The sequence below is a fragment of the Pongo abelii genome, chromosome 14, assembly GCF_028885655.2.
Source record: "Pongo abelii isolate AG06213 chromosome 14, NHGRI_mPonAbe1-v2.0_pri, whole genome shotgun sequence".
Lineage (NCBI taxonomy): Eukaryota > Metazoa > Chordata > Mammalia > Primates > Hominidae > Pongo > Pongo abelii.
Genome location: NC_071999.2, coordinates 77,520,507 through 77,537,614, shown reverse-complemented (window position 1 = coordinate 77,537,614; position 17,108 = coordinate 77,520,507). Strand labels below are relative to the sequence as shown.

At 40.4% G+C, this 17,108-nt stretch overlaps 1 protein-coding gene across 4 annotated transcripts in view; it reads left to right on the top strand.

Moving 5' to 3' along the window:
* The first annotated feature begins 12,296 nt into the window (after positions 1-12,296).
* The window catches only part of DACH1 (dachshund family transcription factor 1), a 424,843-nt gene continuing 420,031 nt past the window's right edge, over positions 12,297-17,108 (top strand). For 3 of the 4 annotated variants that reach the window (XM_009248687.4, XM_054529097.2, XM_054529096.2), the window contains exon 1: positions 12,297-13,600. In XM_009248687.4, coding sequence (XP_009246962.4) covers positions 12,744-13,600 — 857 coding nt within the window. In that variant the 5' untranslated portion in view covers positions 12,297-12,743. The remainder of the gene's footprint in view (positions 13,601-17,108) is intronic. The other variant, XM_054529098.2, reaches the window with a different exon arrangement.

The window sequence follows — 17,108 nt, the reverse complement described above, 5'->3', positions numbered from 1 at the left end:
TCACTGTTCCATTTCTCTCATTTTGAAAAAGCAACCACATTTATATAGATCACTGTGGGCTTTATACTAATTTCCCCCTAAGATTTATAGAGTTCAAGCTTCTCCTCACACAGAGTTCTGTGATTATTTATTTATTTGTTTATTTATAAATTGGAGGTAGGGGAGCAGAACTTGCCTGTTGTCACCCAAATATAAAAAAGCAGCATTTACTGGGAGTCTCCTACAGAGGGCACCTTCACCTTATTGGAAACCCAATGGAAAGAGAAACTCAGTGGTTACCAGAAGAATAGTAACTAAACCTTAAAGGCAGGAGCACACGCTTGCTTTGCTAACCAGTTTTCTTCTCTATGGTATCTTTGTTACCTTATCTTTAATGGAAAAGAGCTGGCACCCTTTGTATAATCATTCATAGATTCAGGCCAGTAACACTACCTTATTATTATGTTCAGCTTGCTTGTGGGTGAGCTGGAGACAGCTGTTCATATTGCCTAAGAGGCAACAGATCAATGAAAGGAAGGGAAGGACAAGTTTTGAGCTGCCTTTTTGCAACAATGTCCTTTATACAACAGAGGATATTTTTAAAGCATTGTATTGGAAAACAAAGGCTGATAATAAAGCATAATGTTTACATAACAAACCTTTGCTGTGTTGTTATGATTAGCAAGTGCTTTCAGACTAAAACTACTTAAATGGAAACAAAAAATATATATTTTTTGGATACCAAAAATGCCATGCATTATAGACTATAAATCTAAGAAAGTAATTGCTATTTAGAAAATTCTGAAAATAGGCGTGTGTGAGCAAGTATGTGTGTGTACAAGTATGTGTGTTTGTGAGTGTGTGTGTGTGGCATAGAAAGCAATTCCTTGAAACTATTTCTTTGTAGCTAAATTATTAAAAGATATTTTGTGATCATATTTTTAAAATAAGAGACTATACTCTAAAAAATATAAGTACATATTCATGGAAATTATTCTTTAAAAATTTTTTTCAGTATAAATTAAGTGCCATATACATTTAGAGGGCTTAGCATATAACATTAATCTGATGTTGATTTTTGAATGTCTTATGTTTTATAATAGCTAATAATATTAATATACATAAACTCAAGATGTGTAAACAACACTTTACGTATTTACCTTTGACAATTCCTGATTAGGGGGCTTCCTATGGAAATTCAACAAGTAGTAGTCAGATTTACTAGAAGAACATTTTGACATTTTGCCTAAGAAAACTTATCAAAATACTGATGATGATTATTCCTGAATGTTAAGGTTAAAAGAAACATACAAGACATAAGTTTGTCTCTTTACATTTGCATACAAAATACTATTTGTTTAGTTGCTGAATGTACCATCTAATACCTATTATATTTACAATGAAGCTCATCAATTATAGATTATTAATTATATATTTAATTATATATTTATATTTATTATATTATATATAATAAATATGTAATATAATAAATATAAATATATTTTTATATAATTTATATTAATTATATAAATAGAATTTCATATTCTGTGCTTAGAACCAATTTAACTACCAATTGCTACTATAGGCATAAAGCATTTGGGTACATTTCTGCTTTCTTTTAAGTTTAGCTTGAAATATACTACAATTAAGTATAAGTGCATTTTAGCTACTGAAATTAGTTTGACCTTACATCTTTTTTAATGCTTTAAGAAGTCAAGGCCTACAGCTTCCTATTAGGACCAAATGTTCAGATTATTGGAAATTTAGTTCTTCTTTAGTAATCACAATTATTAATTTGTCAACCAAATCACTTGCATAAAAACATAACAGAGAACAGCCTGGTAAGCATGTATTTAAATTTATGCTAATGCTATTATCAATGTGTTTCAAAAATCAGTTAAATTAGTTTCTGTGGGAAAAAGACCCATTTTCTAGTTCAGCTGAGTTGGTTGCCTTGTCTGAGAAAATGCCTAGAAATGCCGCATCCACCTGCCCATGCATTCCCGCCTCATTGTTGACATTTCCCGGTGTTTAGTGGTTTCTCCCACTTTGTTGCATTCCAGAGCTCAAGGCACTTCTTTGAAAATGCGAGGCCATTCAAGTCTTCCTTACTTTGCAGCTTCACTCTAAAGAGAGAGTAAATGAACAAGCCACGCAGTTCAGACAATTTAAATGTGGCAGCAGGAGGGCATGCGATTGCTCTGTTAAGAAGAGCTGTGAGTGATCCCTGAATCATCTGGGAAACAAGTAGAAAGTGACCTTTCTTGAAATCAGGATGAAAAAAGATCGGAGAAAGAGCCTGGATAGTCCCATATGGAAAGCAGACTGAGATTGGTAAGAGACTATAGAAAAGTGTTCATGGAATCAACTACTGGCTCAATTGCTGGCTCATTGCCTGCTTTTGCAGCACACTCCAACAGGTAGGTGACTTTTACTGGTGGATGCTGCCATTTTCTAACCAGAGGAAACCAGATCACGAAAGTCAAACAACCACAAGGCTTTGTGCAGCTTGACTTTCTAACATCACATACAAGTGAAGTATTTCTCAAGATCTCAAAAAGTCTTGTCCCTGAAATAACCGTTCCACAAGTTTTTTGTTTGTTTGTTTCCTTCATCCCCATTATGTTGCACTGTAGCATATCAGTGCATTCATCTAAGTAGCCACTGAGAACACATCAGTAGCTCTATTATTTCAGCACACTGAGATCTGTTATACAGGAATAGAAACAGAGAATCATGAGTTTAGATCCAACTGTGCCTCTCTATTATTTTTTCTGTTCTCTTACATATGAAATGAAATAAAAATATTTCCCCCTTTTACCTCAGAAAGTTTCCTTTGGGGGTATTTGGGAGAACAAATCAGTGAGGACTTGATTTTAAACCAACACCTGACTTAAGCCTTAACTAGCTGTGAGTACAAAGGGACATTCTTATATACTGCTAATTGTCAATTTTCTTTTTTGCAAGATCAGGAGTGATATATGGGGATGAATCTGTGGAGCTCACAGTGAGAGGCAGACTGCAGTTCCATCCTGACAGTGTTATTGAGATCGCCTCAGATCTTGAGGAGAAAGATCGGAAAGCCATTTGTGATGTCTGGCATGGTCACTGGGGAAGTAGTAGCATGAGATCTGCAATGTTAGGATTAGATGATCTTCCAGGCTCTACTAACACCAAATTTCAATGATGTTATGGTAATAAGACTCAACAGAAATAGTGTACAGCAAAGGCTGATAGGGATGAATGTCTTTTTCTCCTTTGCATCCTCAGCAACTAGCGTATGGTTGGTGCACAAAAATAAGTATGCTTTATATAACAGAGACTGCTATGTACATTAAAGTGATAGTGATGCTATAGTAAACAACTTTACAAATTGTTGCACATATGCACGCTTACTCACATTTCGTGGGTAGAATTTCACACACGGATCTACTTTTCTTCCTCCTCTGCAATAGCACTTCAAGATGTACTCTCACTTATATTTTCAGTCTTGGTGAAGACTCTCTAATGGCTCCTCTGATGACTAAGAAAAGAAGATTCTTTTCTAAATGGGTCCCAAATACGAGCCATAGTTACAGGCCTATGATTCTTTTCTCCAGCTATTTCAGACCCAGTTTCTTAGCATTTCGGATTTTTTGCCCTAAGAACTGTCTTAAATTCATTGTATATTAGGACAGAATTGAATTAGTATATCTAAAATTTTGCTACTTATCAATATCTTGTTCTGAATCAAACAATATATCATTTGGAGAAGGAGCATTTTATGTAATTTGGGGGCAAAGGAAATGGATGGCATAGCATACTAGCAGTTTTTAATTACCCAGCTAACATTTATTGGACACCCCACAAGCCCTAAGCATTATAGTGGATATCAAAAGCAATAGAAATGACTTGAGACCAACTGAAGAGAAACATATCAACAAGTGTAAACACATAGGATAATTGTCTCTCCTATCAGAATGCAGTGTGAAAATTATTACAACACACAGGAATAAATCAGCAAAGATTCCTGAATGTGTGGAATCATGAGCCAATCAGTGAATTATAAATTCTGACTTAGTCAGGAATAGTCATTTTATTTAGTTTCTTCTCCAAATATGAAAGAATATATTATGAAGACATGCTGGATGTGTGAATGAACTGAACTCCGGTTCAAAAACTAAAATGACTTTAAAGCATATGGGAAAAGCATGTGCCTGAAGATGACAGTATTGAAACCTCTCCCCAAAGGAGGTATACTAAGAGCTAGCACTTGGATTGTGCAAGAATAAAGAAGTCTGTAAAGAATTCTTAGGAAGTACTTTTTTATACAATTATCCCAGCCTTCTCCTGAAAACTGGAGGAGTGAGGGGTTGATCTGGGAAAATCTATTTAAGTAAAATATGAACACCAACAATTTAGAGCCTGGCATGAACATTAGTAGTAGATGGTTGCGTTACTATTTGTATGGATTATTTTAAAAACAGTTAATTTCTTAGTTTAATATGGGCCAGGTGCATTCTCAGAGCCATTGTGTCTTTTTCCATTTCATTGTTTTAAAACTGCACCTTTTTTTCAAGATTTAACCTTTGCTAAAGCATAGGGCTAAGACACAATCACAACAAAACACCTCCCCCTTAAAACCAGTACTTCAGAGCCCTGTTAAATCAAAAGAAAAATTCTTTCTCTCCTCCCCAGTCCCACAGCCCTCAGGATTTTAAATGGTAATGATCAGTTCATTTGAGAAAATGGCATTTTAGTGCTTCCCTTCACAAGCTCTTAAGGCGTATAAGGTGTCTCTTTCCCAGTGATGTGCACCTCCTTTTGTTTTCTAGCGTTACTGGAACTGACCTGGCATGGATCACTGAGTGAGCAGGCAATCTTAAACACTTCTCATATAAATTACTGGTTCCTTTCCAAGTGCAATTGCTCACAGGGTAATACACCATTTTACAACTCTGATAGCAAAGTCTCTTCGTTCTACTGAGTTCCACACCCCCCACTAATCCCACCACCAGGAAATGTACAGACAAAAAGACTGATGGAGATGTGAACCTCAGAAATGTAAACTCTTGGTTCAACTTCCAGTACGTACACAGTGGGCAATTTGGAATCCTTTAGTTCTTCTCTTCCCTTCTTGAATTCCTGTCAAATATTCTTTTCTTGCTTTAAAAGCCACCAATGAAAACAAAAATATCAAAATAACATACTTCACATATGTAGAAACTAAAAAAAGTGAGCACTAATGAATATGGACAGCTATTAAAATATATTTTTAAAAACTTTCCAGAAAAGAAAGTAATGCTCACATTTTATGATTTATGTTTATTAGATAGAAATGACACACTGTGCTTCCAAGCAAATGAAGCTCATGTTAAATGAGCACTCCTAGATGCACTGGATACTGATGATGGCCACATTTTCCAAACCAATGTCTTTTTTCCCATAAACTCTAATGACAAGGTGTGTTTTTACTGACAGTTGACTTGGATCAGAGCATGCAGTATTGTATTTCAGGTTGTGGCTCTGTAAAACCCTGTAACTTTCTTTGAAGTTAAACAGTGTCAGTCTGTTTCCATGTCTGAATAACTCTTAGAAGAGCCTGCCTGACCCAAGTCAACTCCTTGAAACATACTATTTCCCCATAATTGATGTTCCAAATGAATGTCCTTTCATAATAAAATGTGCTGGAAAACAAAACAGCTTTGCATCCGGCACAAGTTGCATCATAATTAAATTTTATTTTATCCCATCGAGGCATGCTAAATGTTGAGCAAAATATAATTTTAAGTAATTTGTTTGTATTCTTATCTGTAGGAGTTGGAAATTAACAGCGTTGCTAGTTTGCGTTTACTGTTAAGCCTGGAGAGCAGAGAGATTGCTTTGCAAACATTACAGTTATTATGTCTGCAGTTGGTACTCTTTGTATAAATTATTGATCAGCCAGCTTATTTTTCTTTCTGCTTAATGGATATTATAGCATAGCCGTTTACAACGCTATAGTTAAGGTTGTGTCAGCACTTCCATTATAATAAACCCTCTGTTACAGGGGTTTATAACTTGTTGTAAAAATTTGCTCTGGGCTGAAACTTGACATACAAGATCCCAGGCTAGAAGGTGGCAATTGTTCTTCTTTCAACTTTTTAAAAAATCTCTTTGTTCTGGAAGGCAATAAATAAACACTTTATTCTTTTCTAACAATCCATGAAATTTCTGACTTCAAATAAAACAATTTTTATAGGCTATTTGTCGGACAATGACCTCTTCTTTTAAGCATAGAAAGGAAAAGGACCAAGATAATAAGTTAAAACAACAAAGCATATAGAAAATCAACAGAAACTTTTATAATCAAGTAAAATACATTTCTCCTAAGGCTGAAAAACTACACAATAATTTATGCTTCAATATCAAACATATTTTTATGCTATAACAGATTATACATCCTCTCCCCACTCTCAACTATGTCTCTTGAGCAATTCATATGCCTTCATACTGATCTTCTTTAGAGGAAAGCGAGTGTTGGGTTATTTAAAGAGAAAAGAATATGACAATTAGAAAATGCCATATATTAAAAGGTACAGTTACAAGTACAATATTTATTACAAAACTAGGTATTTAAATATCTGTCTGACTTTTTGACCTTATTTCAGTCGAGTGCACCATTCCTCTCACAATGACCTGATTTAGGAGATGAAGGGAATTAATCTCAATTTATATTATTCTTGTTGCTGCTTCCTTTTACAATCTTACTCTACAATGATCTCAACGTGTTTTTTTTTTTTTTAATTGAATAGTAGGCTGGGCAGCCCTTAATACCAACCTACAGATGAAATTAAGGACACTTAACTGGAAGTAAGTAGTGATAGAAAAGGATAACTACATTATCATGGAAAGTTGACCATGTGTCATAGAAGTGGTGCAGTTTGAAGTGAGGGAAGCAATTCCAGGATGAATTTTTTTTGTGTGTAACTGTTCTTCTTGCCACTACCCTCTCTCTTCAATATGAGTTTAGAGATTTCTCAGAATATACCCCATGACCAGTGGAGTATTTTTTGCCATATGTCACCTTCATCCTGAACCAGGAGAAAAGGGGATGAGGATGGATTCGGGAGGGACTAACAGTGGTGCCAAACGGCACCATTTGTCTATGGGAACCGTGTAAAGGTCAATGTGAATAGACAATTACAATGCATTCAGTAAGTATATATACACAGTCCATGCATTTCCATGGTGTAAAGCAGAGCAGAACGACTTATAACCATTTTAGCCACTTCTTTATTAAGAATAAAAGTTGGCAATATAAAGTTTGAGTGCTTCAAGTTATGATCTGTTCTCCTTCAGCTCCCTACCTTTTGTCCTTTGGGTAATTCATCACCAAGCTCTCTGTGCTTGATTAGAGAATGCATCCTTAAGTCTTATATTGTTCTTGAGGAGAAGGAGGGCAGTGGAAAAGAGAGGGAAGGTATGGAAGTAAGAGTCACCGAAAGTCAGAAGTTGGAAGGAAAAGTGGGGAGACAGAGACTGAAAGTGTAAAAGTAAGGAAGTCTTTGCTTAAGGTAGTTGAGGTTTATCTGCTGAGCTGATTGAGGAGGCTGTGCGTCTGAGTTAAAAAGGCTTGAGAGAGTCACTTGGCATAATTTCTCCATCTTCAATGATTTACTACTGAAGTGCAAACATCAATTTTGGATTCTCTCCTGAGAAATGTTTAACAAAGTCAGTGAACTACTGGTACCCTGATATCTTTTTAGATTTGCCAAACTTTGATAGCTCTTTAATAAACCTACGCTTGAAGTTGATCTTTTTTGTTTCTCCTAAGGAAACAGGTCCATTAGTAAATATGTAGATGTAAAAATGATCTTCCTCTTTACTTCTCCATTGTGATATATCTTGGAATTGTTGAGAAATGCACTCTATTGTTAAAGCTATTTGTGCCGGGTGTGCTAATGCACTCTTTGATTGAGTGAATTAGCAGTCATAACAATCTGGCAGTCTGGCCATAGAAGTGTGCTCAAATTGATTTGTGTTATGGCTGGACTGGAAAATCCAGTGTTAGTTGTTTTTTGCCCTGGGGCATTGTTTGTACCAAACTCCACTTTTCATTTAATTTTCCAATACATTTTGAAAGATTGAAATGCTTGTGATCAACATTTGATCTACTTGCATTATTTAAAAAAAAAATCTGAAAGTAATTTCAGGTTCCAAAAAACCTTGCTTTCAATTAGAGTAAACATAATTAGAGTGACGTCGTGCTCAGAATGGTAAATCTCCTTTTGAATCTATTAAGCATTTTATCTCCTTGTCCTGTCACTGAAAGGGATTCATTCTATATCTGGAATATGCATCTGTATGTTTTTGTGTATGTCTCTAAGAGAACTTGGGAAAAAATTAAAATAATAAAATTGCAATGAATCTTTTCTTCTTGTCATTTCTGCATATGCCCAAATTGTTTCCGTTTCACTTAGTGATGCTATAAAAAGAGGATACTCAAAGCTTTTAGGAAAATTTGAGATATTCAAGAAATACATTCAGATATATATTGCCTTTAAGTTACTCCATCATTTTAGTTTTTTATGTGCTATGAAATATGCATTTCCCTTTTTTCAAATAATGATATCAATTATTATATTGAAACTCTGAAGGTTTAAAGACATGACTTATCCTGGCTTTGTCAATATTTGTATCTTTCTTACAATCTTCTGCTTTGCAGTCATTTACCAGAGTTATAATGCAGCATGAATAAACCTAAAAAATGACTATTGATTACAGAGAAAGCTTGGTGAAATGATTTAGTCAGTTTCCCCACTTGAGAAATCAGTGAATAAAATAGGTCAATAGATAAGAATGGAATGAATGTAATACAGTGCTGTGTTTCCCTGGGTTATAAAAAGGGTCAAAAATAAATCCCCATAGAATTCATGTTTTCATACTCGTAAAATAAAATGATACTTACCAAATTCCAACTCTATGTCCATCTTTCTACAGATTTATTCTTCTTTTTTAAACCACAGGTTTTGAAAGTATGTTTTTATGTGTCCCTGTTTCATTTCCCTGTCACTGCCCCTTTTAACCAAATAGGACGCCCTCATCATCGGGCTAAAGTGCCTGTTGTCATCCAGGTATTCAGCGGGACTTTAGCTGCAACAGCTACTTTGTATTTTCTTACTGTCTCTTGCAACCTTACAGCTCTTCTCAAAACTGCATTTCATACTGTACTGAACTCTACATCCTGTGCCGATTTTTGTTAAGTAATAGATAGCAAGACCTGAGACCACTCTCTCTGTTAGTTCCCATTCGTAGGGATCTCATTGTCGGGCGGGGGGTGGGGGGGTTGTGGGGGAAGGGAGGACGGGGAAAAGGGAGGGGAGGGGCCAGAAGGGGGCAGAGGGAGGGAAGAAAATACCTTCCCTGAACCGGTACAAGCTAAGCTTCAAACGATATCCTAGGAAAGAAATTAAAGACTTCTTAATTAGTGCAGCAATTAAGCTTTCTTGGTAGCATTTTAATCAGCACAGGCCCTATCAAAGGACAAACAGAACGATTTGCAGGTCTTTGAATTTTAAACAGTCTTATTGATTTCAGCACAATACGTCTTCACAAAACACAGGGAGAATTTTCTAATATCAGTTACAGTACTTTGAGTTTTGCTTATGCAAATTGAGTGAAGGTTGGGGAAGATGAGAAGGAGGGAGAGGACCTGAAACAAGCGGAGATGTAAAACAATAAACAAGGAAGACAAAAGCTCTAAAAGCTAAAGATGCAATGGAGTGAGAATTCAAAATCTCTAAGTTGATTTATCTGTTGTTAAATAACTGTTTGCCTTACTCATTGGCAACATTTCTCAAAAAGAAAGAAAGAAAAAGAAAAAAAAGGAAAGAAAAAAGGAGATAAAACCTTCAAAATTTTCAAGGCTTTTATTTCCTACATATTTTAATTTGTGCTATATGCCTTTTCTAATCCTATTGTTTGATTGAAGGGGTAAGTGGTCGTTCCCTGAACTGATTTTGAGACCTGAGGTCAGGGGAAGGAAGGCTGGAGAGCTCTTATTCAGGTGGGGGCAAATGTCTCTCAGCCCTGCTTCTGAGTGGAGCACGTGCTTGGAGGCAAAGGTTTCCCTGCAGTAGAAAATTTGGAGTTTGCTTCTGAGCAAAGTGGGATTATGGCTTGGGCTACTATCATTACCTCCTGTCTGTAGCTTCCGAATGTGGCAGGTATTGGGTGAGTGATAGTTTAAGGAAATGTAAAAAATGAGAATGGTAATGGCAGATGCTCGGCAATTAATTCTCATTTTTCCATTTGTGGGTCTAGAACTTAAAATAATGAGACTATAGTTTAGTCTTTTAAAACCATGTCAAAATTTATTAAAGTTAGGCATAGAATTCCAAAATAAAATTAGCTTTTCAGGGCTTAATACTTTCTTCCTCCCCTCCCCTCATTATAATAGTAATTTGGTATGTCTTAAAAAAGCAATATTTTCTAAAACATGCAAAAACACTTAAGGAAGTGTTTTGATGTATGTGATATATATTGAATTCCTACTTTTATCTGATAACAAATTTGAAGAGTGAAACCTTAATAAAAATTATTTTTGAATGTATTACAATACATTGGTTAACCAGGCCAAACAACTGTGTAAACTTTAGTTGTCCTTGCAGAAGTTCATGGACTTTTCTGCAACAATCGATTTTCTGAATTCTTATCTCCCAGGAAAGCCTCCTGATTTAACTGCTATGTCCCAAAAAGTTTAGTATAATCATACACTAATTAGTCCATAGTGTCATATTTCTATTTCTGGGTAGACAGTTCCTGCACTTTTTGACACCGCGATTCACAGAGTTCAAAGGCTTAAAATGATAAAGAGAAATGTGATCATTTCAACACCAGAATGGCGAAAATTTTATTATAAAATTTCCCAACACTGTGAACCTGCTACTAATAGTTTATTTTAAAAATCTGTCAAATGCTAAAGCATTACTTCATATCTTATTAACTTACTGAACATGTGTAGACCTGTTCAAAGGCTAACTAATTGAAGATACTTGGAGATATGAGCAGCAAATAGATTTGACCCATATTCAAATCATATGTTACTCAAAAATCCTTGAATAAATACTTCAGTGCAACAAGTTAGAAAAGAAAAGAAAAGGAAAGAGGAAGGAAAGGAGGAATACAGTCAGTCTAAACTCAGCCTCATGTTTTAAGCACAGCTACCCAAGTCTTTACAAGTCAACTAGTGAGCTTTGTTTTTGTTCTTCTCATTATTTACAAAACATATATTTACTGACAAATTGAAAAGGACTTTCCAAAACTACAGCAGCACTTTTCAAACATGAAAAAAACAAAAGCAACAACAACAACAAAAAGAAAACTATTGTGTTGTCCAAAAAACACATTAGCAGCTGGCCTTGGGTCTTAAAGGACATGAGGATAGTTGGTTACTGTGTAAGACAGGTGAATTAATTATAGAGTTTTGGGTAAGAAAAGCCTTTTTCCACTTTCTAAATCTTCAAGGATACCTTATCTCCTTGATAGCTCTAGGTTTAACAGGTATTTCTGACTGGCTTTTGGGGAAGACAGTGAAGTTATTCTAAATCATCCACATCAAGGCAAGCACTTCTTTCCACAACCTATTAGGAAATATGGAATTGAACAGAGCTTTCCATTATTCTTAAGCGATTTCCGACTGACTTTCTTCTGACCACTTGAAAACTGTCCTGGAATTTTCACTATCTTTATATAAATAAATAATTTAGTAGAGAAATAAAACAATCAGATGCAAAAGAACATTACGCTTTGCTTACATGTGAATTTTCCTCAAAATAATTTCTGAATAATCATGAAGTGGGGGCTGTGTTTTCGTTTCTAGCTCATTGCCAAAACGCCTGGAGATGGATCCTAAATCCTGGAAGGAGAGCTCGGAGCGCTCAGGCTCCTCTTTAAGTTGGCGGGCGATTGTTTAGAAGCTTTGGAAAAAATTACCAGTCGCCGCGGACGAAATGGAATGTGAGACATGCAATCTAACGGTAGTAGTAGAAGAGAAGTAGATGATCTCCCTCTCCTTTTCCGATCGCCACTTCTGTGTCCCCGGCTTTTCCTCTCCGTCCCTCCCAGTTTCTTTCCGTATCCTCCCCTTCCCCTCCTCCTTTCCTCGCACGCTCCCTCTCCGGTGTCTCGCGCTCTCGGAGTCTCTGCTCCGAGTTCCTGGTTGGATAATTTGGGTTAATACTAGTGAGTGAGGTTTTTGCGGCTTCAAAGGGTATTTCAAGTTTCCGGAGCTCCTCCCCTCTGCACCGTGTGACAACAACAACTCGTCCAGCCGGCAGCCTGCACTTTTCAGCTCATTTTCTCTCTGTCATTCCCCTCTCAATCTTTGATCAATGTACTTGCCAGGGAGAGCCCAAGTCCTTCAAACCTCCTCCTTTTCACCTTCATCCTTAACTTTGTGCTAGAGCGGGACCCACACAACAACAGCCGACCCTCCCCGCCCCCCGCCCCCAAACCAGCCCTCGATCCCAGCCCCCGGAGAGGACTCGCATTTCGACTTGCGGGACACTTTCGTGCGTTTCTCTCCAGAGCGCCTCTCGTGCTCGCCCCTCCTACGCTCGCTCTTTATTACCTTCACCTCCTTTTCTCCCCCTTCTCTCCCTTTCTCTTTCTCGTTCTCTCTCGGAGTTGTTGTTGTTGCCCCCCTCGCTCCTTCTCCCCCCTTTTTTCCCCTTCCCCTCCCGGGGGTGTGTGGCAACTTTTCCCCTCGCTTCTCCTCCGTCTGTTTCCCCTTATATGTGACCATGGCAGTGCCGGCGGCTTTGATCCCTCCGACCCAGCTGGTCCCCCCTCAACCCCCAATCTCCACGTCTGCTTCCTCCTCTGGCACCACCACCTCCACCTCTTCGGCGACTTCGTCTCCGGCTCCTTCCATCGGACCCCCAGCGTCCTCTGGGCCAACTCTGTTCCGCCCGGAGCCCATCGCTTCGGCGGCGGCGGCGGCGGCGGCGGCGGCGGCCACAGTCACCTCTACCGGCGGCGGCGGCGGCGGCGGCAGCGGAGGCGGCGGCAGCAGCAGCAGCAACGGAGGCGGCGGCGGCGGCGGCGGTGGCAGCAACTGCAACCCCAGCCTGGCGGCCGCGAGCAACGGCAGCGGCGGCGGCGGCGGCGGCGGCATCAGCGCTGGCGGCGGCGTCGCCTCCAGCACCCCCATCAACGCGAGCACCGGCAGCAGCAGCAGCAGCAGTAGCAGCAGCAGCAGCAGCAGCAGTAGTAGCAGCAGCAGCAGTAGCAGCAGCAGCTGCGGCCCCCTCCCCGGGAAACCCGTGTACTCAACCCCGTCCCCAGTGGAAAACACCCCCCAGAATAATGAGTGCAAAATGGTGGATCTGAGGGGGGCCAAAGTGGCTTCCTTCACGGTGGAGGGCTGCGAGCTGATCTGCCTGCCCCAGGCTTTCGACCTGTTCCTGAAGCACTTGGTGGGGGGCTTGCACACGGTCTACACCAAGCTGAAGCGGCTGGAGATCACGCCGGTGGTGTGCAATGTGGAACAAGTTCGCATCCTGAGGGGACTGGGCGCCATCCAGCCAGGAGTGAACCGCTGCAAACTCATCTCCAGGAAGGACTTCGAGACCCTCTACAACGACTGCACCAACGCAAGGTGAGTCGGGGGGGAAAGCCCCCGCCGCCCGCGCCCCTTCCCACCCGCCTGTTCGCCCTGCCCTCGCTCCCTTCCCGGCGCCGCTCGCTCTGCGCGCCCGCGAGCCGCGCGCCCCGGCGAGCGCGGCCCTCTCCTCTCACTGCTCGGGGCTCGCCAGCCGCGCCCGACTCCCTGAGAAGTTGGCACCTCACCCTGCCCAGACCTCGCTCTTCGGCCCGGTCCTCCCCTTGCCCGCTGGGTCCCGGGGATGGGCTGCTGTGGGATGCGGGAAAGCCGAGCCTCGGGGCGGAGGGGACGAGAGGGAGGAGGACGGCGCCTTTGCTGGAGCCACAGCCCCCTGCCCCGGGCGCGCGGGCGCCTGGAGACCCCTCTCAGCGCTGCTGTCCGCGTTCGTGCGCTCCCCAGGACCTGGGTTCCACGGCCAGCCTCCCGGCACCGACAGGGCTGATCTGTGGTGCCGAGCGGCGTCCCGGGGGCGGGGGGAGGTCGTGACCTGCTCCGCAGGGCTCGGGGAGCGGGGAGACGCGCTCCGGGTGAGGGTCCCGCTGGAAAAGGCGAGGGAGCGGGCCAGCACCCGAGGAGGGCACTTTGAGGTCGGGAGGGAAATGACCCGCGAGGCTGAGAGACCGGGTCCATCCCGGGGGATGAGCTCCGGCGAGTTGAGCTCCGAAGCCCGGAGGGGAAGCCAGCCGAGGGGAGGGGTCTGTGTGTTCGCGCATGTGTGCGTGTGTCCGCGTGTGAGCGAGTGCGTGTGCAAAGGAAATAAAGGGGTACGGTGGCCCCGGGGCAGATGCGAGGGCAACCGGCAGGTTTTCTTCGGTAGGGGGAGGTGACCGATTGCCCGAGACTCAATGGAAGCTGAACTGGAGAGATTAGGAAGGAAAGCCACGGAGCGCGTTCTCTCTCGATCTCTCTCTCGAGCTCTCTCTCTGTCTCTTTCTCTCCAAAGTGTGTTTTCTTTCTGTCTTTCTCTCTCTTTTCTTTTCTTAAAGGTTAGTAGCTTAAGCAGCGAGCAGGTGCACACTTTGCACTGGGATGCTCAGCGGCCCTGACTCTCTGTGCCTTGGCTTCCCCAGCCCAGCAAAGCGCGCGCACGGAGGAGGCGGCGGGACCGGTCCCCAGCCAGACCAGTTTTATGCTAATGAACGCTCAGTGGGGGAGGATCTACCGAGAGGGGGCGGGAGTGGGGCCACTTGTCAGTTTCGGGGTAGAGATGATCATTCCACCCCCTTTCACAGCTCCGCTTTGTCCCCACGGTTCTCTGCAAGGAAGCGCAGAGGCAAAAGTTCATAGTGAGATTCCGGGAGAAAGAGAATAGGGAAAGTTGAAGACCTGAAGCGGGCACGTGGGAACTGCGCGCAAAATTTGCGCGGAAACTTCGGTACCCTCCAAATAAGTTTGAAGTTTGAGAGAAGGAGCGGAGTTAGTGTGTGCCCCCGCAGAGACAGGGAAACTTAGGTGGAAAGGAAGTGTAACAAGGAGACCAGAAGGACATTGGGTTGAATAAGCGCTAGCTCTTTTTTCCATGGAGAAAGACTTCTCTCTTAGTGCCCGGGAAGGCTGTGAAACGAAAACGATTCGAATTCCAGTCTAGCAAATGTCCTATCCTGACCTAGCCAGAAATTCTTTTCCGTGTTTAGGTACTCTTCGTTCCATGGGACATGGGTGTGTTTGGGCTTTGAACCTTCGACTATTTTGGGGTAAATGTTTGTGTGTGTGTGTGTGTGTGTGTGTGTGTGTGTGTGCGCGCGCGCGCGCGCGCCCTAAAGTATGGACAGGTGGCAGTAAAGATGGGGGGTGGTGGGGGTTGCGGAAGCAAGATCACTAAACGTCATTTACTCAGATAATTGGAGTTCTTCGTCGTACAGAATATAAAATATTTGCCCCAAATCTATATTAAAACTATTTGAATCAGGACAGAAAAATTGTTCTGGAGTTATGAAGAAAACTAGGTGAAATTTGAAGCTAGTTCAGATATGATTGTTATAAAATTGTCTGCCTAGCCAGTAAATTGGTGAATTGCTACTTTTTTTTTCTCCTTAATAATCAAACATCTACTCTCCTCGGAATCCTCTTTATGTGTTTCTTACAGCACACTAGATACTGGATAGTTAAAGGCCATTTCACGTACACACACGTAAACACAAAAAATTACTGGAGAAAACTTTCTTCAATGACTGCATTATAATAAATGTTATAATCAATGTTAAACTTGATTTATTCCCTGAAGTTTTGCCTAGATTTGAAGTCCTCACCATGTGGTTGGAGAATATTCTTAAAGTTATTAACTAAATATTTTTCAAGTATTTTTCCCTCCGAGGTTAACAACAGATCTGGAGTTTAAACTTGCAGAGCCAAGATAAGTTAAATCCAGTGGAACTATTTATCTCTTCACAAATATCTCATCACTACTGTAATTATGTTTCAGTCACCTGGCCTTAATAATTTGCAATTACACGTGTTGCTCTAAAACCCTATTTCAAGTTATTTTTAAGTTAAAGGCGGGAAGTTTGTTGATTTAGTATTGAATTTGATCATATATCAACTAAAAAAGCTTACTCAAACTTAAATACATGCAATATTGTAGTCATTAACTTGAGAAGGTGTTTAGTTGCAAATACCAACCTTGGTTTTCCTAACTCTGCCACTGACTGAAGAAATTGAGAACTTGTAATGGAACTCCCTCTCACCAAATATACTGTTTACCTTATATTATTATTTTTAGTGATTATTATAAGCATTATTGTCTTATTTCTTACCTTTGAAAGCTTTGAAATGTTTTGCATCTTGCATTTATAAAATTATGGTTACTTTTTTCATTCAAGTCAAGTTTATATCTTTGCTATGAAGAACCTTTTTTATTCACCTAGATGTATTGATTTATTTCACTTTGGTTTCTTTCTCCTCTAGCTACTTAACAGGCTAAGGGAGTAATTTATGTAGAGTATAAGAGAAGCTGAGCAAGAATGGAAACTACATAAAATTACTATCTATACACCCATATATGTGTGTATATAATTTATACATGCATGTATCATAATTTATATAAAATGAGAAACATCAAATCTTAGCACTCTCAGCTTTTTACAGAAACTATGTCTATCTCTTAATAGCATGGAATAATAATACCAGGGATTTTGAGGAACCAAAATGATGTTACAGAAAAGTAAGGTTCATAAACTTGCTCAAAGTGGCTCAGTAAGTTAGTAGCAAACCTTTGAGTGGATTTAATTTGCTTGGGGCTATTGCATTAGTATGCTATCTATGAAAACTAGAATAAATGTTGAAGCCATCTGTCATTACCACAAGGAGATGAAAAAGAGACTATCACCTGCTAGACAGTAAAGCTAAAAAATAAAGGTCTCAAAACATGAAAGAAATGTAAGGACATGTATTTAAAAGTTGTCAAAGGACAAAGTCTGTCCTTGATCAGCTTCCTCCAATTATTATTTTAAAACTAAACATTAGTTGCATGAACTTGGCTGTTGCAACAGAGGTCAGTTAATTA